At 44.4% G+C, this 9,973-nt stretch overlaps 1 protein-coding gene, 1 non-coding gene and 3 pseudogenes across 2 annotated transcripts; all 5 read left to right on the top strand.

Moving 5' to 3' along the window:
- The first annotated feature begins 720 nt into the window (after nucleotides 1-720).
- Nucleotides 721-851, top strand: LOC126847282 (U2 spliceosomal RNA; annotated as a pseudogene).
- Nucleotides 852-1,395: 544 nt separating this feature from the next.
- LOC126846179 (uncharacterized) lies at nucleotides 1,396-5,157 on the top strand. The gene has a single exon (XM_050585403.1). It carries the CDS (start codon nucleotides 1,396-1,398, stop codon nucleotides 5,155-5,157), a length of 3,762 nt encoding a protein of 1,253 aa, XP_050441360.1.
- A 163-nt stretch (nucleotides 5,158-5,320) lies between these two features.
- LOC126847275 (U2 spliceosomal RNA) lies at nucleotides 5,321-5,494 on the top strand (annotated as a pseudogene).
- A 917-nt stretch (nucleotides 5,495-6,411) lies between these two features.
- Nucleotides 6,412-6,530, top strand: LOC126847268 (5S ribosomal RNA; annotated as a pseudogene).
- Nucleotides 6,531-8,793: 2,263 nt separating this feature from the next.
- LOC126847263 (5S ribosomal RNA) lies at nucleotides 8,794-8,912 on the top strand. The gene has a single exon (XR_007687015.1). It is a non-coding gene; the product is annotated as a 5S ribosomal RNA (ribosomal RNA).
- The last annotated feature ends 1,061 nt before the right edge of the window (nucleotides 8,913-9,973 follow it).

Here is a 9,973-nt window from a genome sequence, read left to right on the forward strand (position 1 = left end):
AGAATTTTGACTTTTGCAAATCAATTTTGGATTTAATATCTCCAAAATACTAGAAGTTTTTGAATCTACCATACAAATTTTTAATTTTGATGATAATTTTATTTTTACCGGAAAATTTTTGAATTTACAAAATAATTTTGGATTTTGAGTTTTTTTAAATACTAGATCCTTTAGGTTGTTTGCATTTTCCTTACGTTTTGAGTTTTCCAAAACGCTATAAGATAAATTTTAACGGCCAAAATAATTTTGAAATTTGAATTTCCCAAAAAACCTAATGTAGGATTTGGACTTTTGCAAAATAATTTTGGATTTTGAATTTTCCCAAATTTTGAAAATAAATATTATATCACTGCAAGCATAACAGTAGTGCTATCTAACGGATGTACAGTAAAGCAGTAGAGAAGGCGGCTATACACAAATGCGCGGACCGCATTGCCTGCGGCTGCCGGTAGACACCGCTGACGCTGAATTTTTTTTGAGTTTGTGAAATATTGGCAGGTTTTTTTCAAAAATTCGATCTAAAATCTTTACGAAATCTTTTTGAAACGTATTATTTAAATTGTAATTGATATTTACAAGAAATTAGAGCAACTTTTAGCACGTTTTCGTGCATATTTCGAGCGTTTTTGGCAATTTTTTCGAGTTTTCCAAAATTATCGTTCTGCGTTTTGTTTGTGCGTTTGTTTTTTGATAAATAGAATGTAGTTTGCTTCTGTAAGTATCGCTTCTCGGCCTATCGGCTAAGATCAAAGTGTAGTATCTGTTCTTATCAGCTTAACGCCACGCTAAGCGCGAGCGTTGAGTCTGATTTTTGTTTTTGAACAGGCGGCGCAATAGCCGCACTACGCTCTTTTTCGGTAAGGTCGAGATCGGTAGGAGTAGGGACTGTCTAGGAACTGATTGTCTTTTTTACGCTAGTCCTTGTAAGGACAGGCCTCAAGGCTAGAACGGCATCTGCCATATAGAACAGAGTATTAACACCCGCTCTCCAAGGACGGTCACGACCGTCAGGCGAGAGGGTGAGGTTCACCACTCCCACCCGGGAGGGCGAGAGTAGAACACCGAAATCGCCTCAAAACTCCCACCCGCCCTTAGGCTCGCGAGCTGCGGGAAGGGCGAAGTAGTCACATAGTTATTTAAACACACAGTTACCGAGCAGAGTTTTTATACGCGTTACCGCAATAATGCATCCTTTCGTGATTTTTATTGTATTTTACGTCGGTGTGTTATTGTGTGCGTCCAGTGAATTATTTTGTTTGAGTTCGTGAATACATTTTTATTTGAATTATTCCTATTTTTTTTTGATTACTTTCGTGTTAATTGTTAAATTATTCTTCTTTTTTTTTTTTACGTCGCGTGTCAATTATAAATGGGTTTGGTATTACCCCCGTCGGGATGAGTTACGCGGGAGACAGCCAGGTGGCCGGTGCGTCTCGAGAGCCTGATCCGCCACAGCGAGTCACGCGAGCGACTGCGTCCCAAACGCGTCCGTCGGTGGACTACCGTGAGAGCGATGGCGAAGCGGTCGAGCACGAGGAGCAGGCGGCACCCGCCACTAGCCGAACGCGGCGAACCGCCCGGGCGGTGAACGCGGAGCGTCCGCGAACACGGGGCGAACCTCCCGGAACGAGCAGTGGAGCGGCCACGGTGCAGCGTCGGCAGCCGACCCTGGAAGGCGAGGCGCTGACCGTGTGGTATCCTACTCGCTCGTGTATAACGTGCCCAATACCGGGGTGTGCAGGATCGTTCAGTGCCGCCGTTTGGACCCAGTCCAAGCAGTCCTTAATGAGGCATTTGAGGGAGATGCACGACCTCGTGGGGCTGACCACGTCGGTAGTGTGCGTGGGGTGCGAAATGACGATGGGTTTGAGGCCGGGTGCACACAAATGCGACCGGTCGATAGCCGCGGACGACGAAGCCGTAACCGTTAACCGTTATAAGTGCCGAGAGGAGGAGTGTGGTAGGTCGTTTCCCAGTAAACAGGGCCTGGCCAACCACACGCGGGACCACCGCAGGCGCGTGATCGCCGAGGCCGCAGCCGTCGTCATGCCCGTGCCGGCCACGAGGCAGCGAGGTGGTGTTCCTCGCACCGGTAGAGGCGGGGACCCGAGGATACCGGAGGTAACGGTTATGCCACCAGACACATCGCCACCCCAACGGATCGCTACACCCGTTCCGCCGCCGATCGAATCACCTCTGCGGGTTTTGAGGCCCGCTCAGACCCGGGTTCCGACGCCGGTCCGACCGGTGGAGGCGAGGCTTATCACACCCCCCGAGCCGCGGCGGGATTCACCACGGAACGAAGGGTATGTGGTGACATACGCGAGCCCCGAGCTGTGGACGCCCAGTCCGCTGGCTAGTACCCAGGCCTCCGACCAGGGGAACAACACGGAGGAAGTAGCGGATAGCGTAGTCGAAGACGAAGAGGGCTCCTCGGACATTGACCACCCTCTACGGCCTGATGACACTACCGCTATACACGCTCACCTCCCGTGTGTGCTCGAGATCTTGGCGGCGCCGACGACGGCCGACACGTGGGATAGGTTTACCGGTCTGGTGGAGCGGATTACCGCCGACGCCAAGGCGATGGCGAAGATACCAGACAGGCCCCCTAGGACCAACGTAAGAGCGCGGGTTAACGTGGAGGATGCCGAGGCTCTGCAAAAGCTATACCGGAGAAACAGGAGAAAGGCGGTTCGCGCTATTGTCGGGGGCGACGGCGTGCGATGTGAGATACCGGTCGAGGAGGTCGAGGCCCACTTTCGGGCGGTATGGGCTGGCACGGAGGGCGACCCTACTATATACCCATCGTACGACGACCGACGACCGATGCCCACCGGCGGGTTCACGGCCGTGGAAGTCGAAAAAAGGCTGAAAAAATTTGAAAATACCGCGCCCGGAGACGACGGGCTGACGTACCGGCACTGGCGCCTGATCGACCCGCGATGTGCACTGCTGACGGCAATATTTAATGTCTGTTTGAAGCACCGGAGGGTGCCTGGCCAATGGAAAAGTGCGACCACGGTGCTAATTCACAAGAAAGGCGACGTCGGGGAGCTAGGCAACTGGAGGCCCATCGCCTTGAGCCGGACGATTTACAAACTTTACGCAGGGTGCCTTGCTAAGAGGTTGACTGCGTGGCTGATGGAGAACCATGCCATAAGTCCGGGCCAGAAAGGCTTTCTGCCGGCCGACGGCGCCTTCGAGCATGTTCACACACTGCAGCGGACACTAGAGCGTGCACGCACCGGACGAGCCGACAAGTGCGTCGCATGGCTCGACGTGTCCAATGCGTTCGGGGCAGTACCGCACGGCTCGCTAGTCGAAGCGGTCAGGGCGTCTGGAGCGGGCGATGTACTGGCGGACATAATCGCCGATATATACCGGGGTGCGGTGTCATGTGTGAGCTCATCGGACGGTGTGACGGGTGAGATACCCGTGTTGTCCGGAATCAAGCAGGGTTGTCCGCTGAGCGGACTCTTGTTCATCATGGCTATCGACCCCGTCGTTCGAGAGCTACAAGGCCAAAGTGAGGAACACAGAGTCCTCGCGTTTGCCGATGATCTCTGTATAATTGGTGACAGCCCGCCGGAACTGCAGGCGGCTGTACGGACGGCCGAAGAACAGCTGGGCCGGATTGCATTAAAAGTGAATGCTGCGAAGTGCGCCTCGTTGCACCTATCGGGTATCACTCCGGTTGGTGCCCGTGAGACGGTCTTTACGGTAGCCGGGGGCCAGATGCGGACGCTCAGCGAGGGAGATGCTGCGGTCTTTCTGGGGGTCCAGGTCGGCTTCAATATCGTGCCACCGATGTCGACGTTGGCCGATATTACCGACCTGGGCCTTAGGATAGTGCGCAGCAAACTTGCACCATGGCAGCGGCTCGACGCCCTAAAGACATTCTTTTATCCGGCGGCCACTTTTTCCCAAAGGTTCAGCGAGTTTAAAAAGACAGATTGGGAGACGGTAGACCGAATAATGCGGCCGGAAATCAAATCCACGCTCGGGTTACCGCAGGAGGCAAGTAATGAGTATCTGTACGGCTCGGCAGCCGGTGGAGCGTGTGCGATCCGTATGTTGGCCGAGGATGCTGACATAGCTGCGGTCGACAGCGCGTTTAAACTCCTCACCTCGCCGGATCATCGCGTGTTAGCGGACGCGTGGACCCACCTCAAGGAGGTGGTCAGCAGTAAGGCGGGTAGACCCGCGGACGTTCCGCTGGCGGGCGACTTCCTCTCGGGAAGTATGGATGGTGACTTGGCGTCGGCGCGGTCACGGACCGGCGTGAAATCGGTGTGGTCGAATGCTCGTAATGCTTCTCGGCGAATAAATGTTACATGGAACCCGGAGGGCGACGCCGTTACGATCCGCAGGAGAGGAGCGACAATGCGGCCGAAACAACGCCACGAGGTTATGAAAACGTTGCGAGAAGAGTTGCGTATGGAACGGAGCGAGTCGCTCCGCGCTAAGCCCGACCAAGGTCGGGCGATGGAGTGTGTTGCGGCGCACCGAGCGTCATCACACTTCATACGCGCGGGCGACTACACCAGGTTCGCCGACTGGCGCTTCATTCACCGGGCACGGCTCAATCTCGTGGCGCTGAACGGGTCAGCGTCGTGGCGGTCTGGCGACCGCAGTTGTCGGCGATGTGGGTATATTACTGAAAGCCTAGCCCACGTCGTTGACCACTGCTGGCGCTATGCCGCCATGTACATGGCCCGCCACAATGCGGTTGTAGCGAGAATTAAGAAGGCGGCGGAACCCAAATTCGAAATTCTGAGCGAGAACCAGGTGATCGGGAGCGGAGGACTGCGGCCCGACCTGGTGCTCAGGCGTGACGGTCGGGTTTATATCGTCGACGTGACGATCCCGGCCGAAAACCGCGTTGCATCGTTCAAGACAGCCGCCGACGGGAAACGTGCGAAATATGAAGATTTACGGGCCGAGTTGGCCGAGGCTAATGCAGGAGCAGTGGTGTACCCAGTGGTAGTGGGTGCACTCGGGTCTTGGGACCCGAGCAACGATCTGCTCCTGCAGAAGCTGTGTGCGCGGTCATACGCTTCGCTGTTGCGAAAACTGTGCGTCAGTGAGGTGATTGGATACACTCGAGATATATACATCGAGCACCTCACTGACGTACGGCAGCGGCAGCTGTAGGCCGGCACACAATGTTACCTATTTTACCTTCTTTTTTATACTGTGATTTCTACTTATTATTATTCTTATTTTTTTGTTTTCTATGTCATTTTTATGTAGAATGTTTAAAATTTATTATGTTATATGTGGAAAATTAGATAAGTATGTAATCATGAACCAATGTATAAAATTTCAAATAAAAACTCTGTTCTTATCAGCTTAACATCTGATACACCTCACATCGTGGGGTTCAAATGTTAAACTAATTTTTTCAAATTGGTGGAGAATTTGGGGCTTGCTCCTACTCCACCGCGGGTTGACCCGGTATTGCAGTACCACCGGGAACGGCCCAATTAAACATCTAGAAAATGCTTTTAAATTAAACAATTTCAATTATTCAAACATTTGTAAAACCAAAATTATTTGGAAAAATCTTGATTTGATAGTAAAAATTCCTAAATTTTTTTGGAATTCTCAAAATAATTATGGGAATTTCAAAATTACTTTGACTCGTTTAAAATCACGATGGACGACTCAAAATTATTTTGAATAAATCAAAATTCATTATATTTTTCGAAATTCCATGTGTACAATACAATCATAGGGTTTGAAAAATCTAAATTTATTCAATTTCGAAAATATTTGTGGACTTGTTTAATATTATGTTCAAATTGCAATATATTAATTTTGTCCTCGACTACTGTAACTAATTTAAAAAACAGCCGTCGTTTGTTTTCAAAATTATCATCTCGTGCGTAAGCCGCAGCAGCCCAAAAAAACAACAATTAAAGACCAGTTATTTTGAAAAATGTCAAATTCCAAACATTTTACACCATGGTCACCAAAATATAAAATACACATATTATGAAGTATTTATTAAAAAACAAATCCTTAGCAACCGACATTTATTATTGCAAAATTCAATCAGTTTTTAAAAAAATTGTCATTAATTCATATGCCTACATTTGTAGTGTACTTGGTCAAAAATGCCAATTGCTCCCTAGGGTACCAAACATTTTAAATTTCAAAATTCAGTTTATAAAATGTCTTTTATTAATTTATTGCGTGGTTGTACGATGTAACTTAGTATTTGGTAGATAATTGTAACTTACAAATTTTGCCATGGCTCTTAATAACCAAAATTCATTCGTATTTAATTTTTTGTGCTGTGAAAATAAATTTTATGCAGTGTGTTCCATCATATTATATTATTAAAAAAAAATAATAAGAGTTGTAGTATTGTGTTTAAATAAGTGAAATAAACTCACCTCCTTTGCCAACGACCATACCACGTTGAATACACCAGTTCTCGTCCGATCACTGAAGTCAAGCAACGTCGGGCATAGTTAGTACTTGGATGGGTGGACCGCTTGGGAACACTAGTGCCGTTGGCATTTTTTTGCTTTTTTATATCTGTACACTATTTTTTTGTTAAATTTTTTTGGTTGAATCTTTAAAAATGTATTTCACGTTAAAATACATAATATAATTGAACACATTATTTATAAAATATAAACATATCTACATTTGTATAAATGTTATGTTAAATAATAATACAAAGAATAACGCAGTTAGGTATTGTTGTTTTTAATTTGTCTATATCTTTCTTAAATGTTTTTTTATTGGAATATATTTAAACATATTCTCTAGTAGTATATGTTACAAATACATGATAATTGCTCATTCCGCCATTCCATAAAGTTCAAAAAGTATGAAATAAGGTTTTAAAACTTTTTTCTAAGCTTCATAGTTTTAATTTTTTTTTAAATGATACCTACACAATTTAGAGAACAATATTGGTAAACAAGTAAATATTTTGATTCGTATAAATTAAGTTTCAATATGAGATTGGGCCATAATATGTTACAAGCGGTAAACAGACAATAAAAATCTAAATCCTATGTATTTTACTTTAAACAAATTAGGTATCAATCTTAAACGCACAAATGTCACAGATGTAAATCTTACACATTGTGTTTGTGCTATACTTTGTGACCCCCTGGGGAGGGAGACCGATTGTTCACTTACTATAGCGGCTTTTTGATGAGATAAGGCTAAGAAAGCAAAATATATATTACATTAGAAAAATTGCAGTCGTTCATATATGTATATGTAGAATGACATAGGTACCCGGGGACTTGTGTGGCCTTATGGCTTCTTTTCTTTTTCCATATAGACATTTTGTTTTGGTAAATCTATAATTAATAATAATTGTAGAACTGTAAGTAGGATGTCAATTTACTATCTTGCCGGTAGATGGTACCTTTGGGAGTTTCCATTAAAATCACCAACGAGCACCCGTGGAAATTCGGGTAAAGTTTACTGGAAATCTCATTAAAAGTAAAATGTTTGAATTCTGCGGCATTTCATCCACTCATTGACAGGTCGAACGCTGGAAAAAACCGTTTGTCGGCCGTCAGTCTCTGTCGAATGACACAAGGTTAAGGGTGAGTTCACTCAACGGGTCGACCGCACCTGTCAGAGCATAAGTACTGATAATTGCCCGGCAATCGGCGAACTCCGGTTCCCCATTCAATTCGAATAAATCGAGCTGGTCGGTATCATCAACGCGGACGCCAAGGCAATGGCGAAGCTTCCTCGATCGACCACCCAGGAGCAATATCAGACCGGCGAGCCCAGGGTCGTTGTCGCAGCCAGAACACTGATCATAAGAGCGATGCGGAGGAAGGCATAGTTGAGGACAGAGGGGACTCTTCGGACAACGACCACCTTCTACGGCCTGAAGATACTACTGCTATTCACGCTCACCTACCGTATCTCGTTGAACTGCTAGCAGCGCCGACGACGGCGGAGATATGGGCGCGCTTCATCGGGATTTTGAAGAATATCACCGTCGATGCCAAGGCAATGGCAAAGCTACCGGAGCAACCGCCTAGGCCGATTGTTAGAGCCGCGGTTAACGCCGTCGACGCAGAGGCCATACAGAAAATTTATCGGCGCGGAGTCACGACGGCCGTCAAAGTGATAGCTGACGCCAAGAAACACCTGAATTGTGTAGTTGAAAGGTCTTTTTTCTGCTAGCCCTTGTCAGGGTAGGCCCCCAGGTTTAAACTACATTCTTTTTATCAAAAAACTAACGCAGAACAATAATTTTAGAAAACTCAAAAAAGTTGTCAAAAACGCTCGAAATATGCACGAAAACCTGTTAAAAGTTGCTCTCATTTCTTGTAAATATTAATTACAATTTAAAATAATACGTTTCAAAAAGATTTTGAAAAGTTTTTGGATCGAAATTTTGAATCAACCTGCCAAAAATTCACTACTAAATGTATGCAGTACGTATACAACATAACACATCGCTTGTTTGCTACAACAACGACATAAAATAAAAATCGTCATTTTTGAGTTGTTTGCAAATAATAATAAAATTGGTGTTTATTTTTATACTGTTAGTGAATACATAAGTATTACATTATACATAAGTGAACATACAAAATTAGCCGCTAAATGGCAGTTGTGACGTTATTGCGTTATCATTGGTTATCCATGTAAATTAAATTGTCTAATTCAATTTGTGTAAAATCATGTTTTTTTGTGTTATGTCGTTGTTGTAGCAAACAAGTGACATGTAAATAATATTAAAGCATAATCATTATAGTTTTGTGATGAAATAAGTAAAATAAACTCAAATCTTTCACCAACGACCATACCACGTTGAATACACCAGTTCTCGTCCGATCACTGAAGTTAAGCAACGTCGGGCGTAGTTAGTACTTGGATGGGTGACCGCTTGGGAACACTACGTGCCGTTGGCTTTTTTTTGCTTTTAGTACACCGCTTTTTTGTTGTGTTGTATGAACTTAAATTGTACGTCCACAGGCGGATAAGCTAAATTTTTATTACTGGTAAAATATATGAAAACAGCTCTAAGCTACTTATAAATACATACTTTTTTTATTATTACTATCATCCACCTTCAGTACAGTTCAGTGAAAGATAATTGGAAGTGAAATGCCGAGAAAAATACAGGGTAAAATATCTAATTAACTTAAGTACAATTTTTATACTTTTGTGATTGTGCCCACAATATCTTTTAAGCCACTGAACCGATTTCTTCCTGTTTGGAATCGCACCAGTAAGGTATATTATTAGACTGAACATTTTAAAAACACCTGAAAAGCTTACATTTTTTTCAACTAAAAATTACGGCACTCCATATATTTTTCCAAAATAGTCCAACTAGTTTCAAAAAAAAAAATCAAAAATTAAATATTTACAATACCAGAGCTATTTGCAAAAATCCCTTGATAATTAGTTTTTCGAGGATTTTTCCAAGAACAGGTCTTAGAGGCTTATTGGTCTGTATGACACCAATTTTTCTGGAGGTTTGTCAGGTTTTAAAATTGAGATAATAACCGCTGACTTCCAGATAGAAGTCCGAAAGGCGAATGATTTTTTTTGGCGGCAAATTTTATAACAATATTATTATACTAATAAAATCGTTCCAAGTAATGTTGGCAAGCAATTACTTGGCAACCTTTATTTGATTTAATTTTGTTATTCTTACATTTTTTATGCTAACGAATGTACAAATTGTAATTGTGAAATTTGTATTTCTGTTCAATTGTGATTCTTAGTGATTCTTTGTCATTTCAAAATGAGATTTACAAAGTTGATGATCGTTGGTGGAGTTTTAGGCGGAGGCGCCTTAGTCACATATGTGGTCGTGCCGGCCGCGAAACGCTGTTGGCGCTGGTGGCGCACTGAAGTACGTATTAAATATTAATTACAATATATACTAATCGTTAAGCTGGTAAGTATCTTGGCTTTAGTGGTTCTGAGCCGGCAAGCTCCAATAAACAGTCCTGTTCGGTTG

Source organism: Adelges cooleyi, unplaced genomic scaffold (assembly GCF_023614345.1).
Source record: "Adelges cooleyi isolate 19-005CV unplaced genomic scaffold, UGA_ACOO_1.1 ACOO_flye_CR_arks_rails_tigmint_CR_PRNA_9, whole genome shotgun sequence".
Taxonomy (NCBI): domain Eukaryota; kingdom Metazoa; phylum Arthropoda; class Insecta; order Hemiptera; family Adelgidae; genus Adelges; species Adelges cooleyi.

Coding starts and splice junctions, on each gene's coding strand:
- LOC126846179 (XM_050585403.1), top strand. CDS start 1,396: ATGAGTTACGCGGGAGACAGCCAGGTGGCCGGTGCGTCTCGAGAGCCT.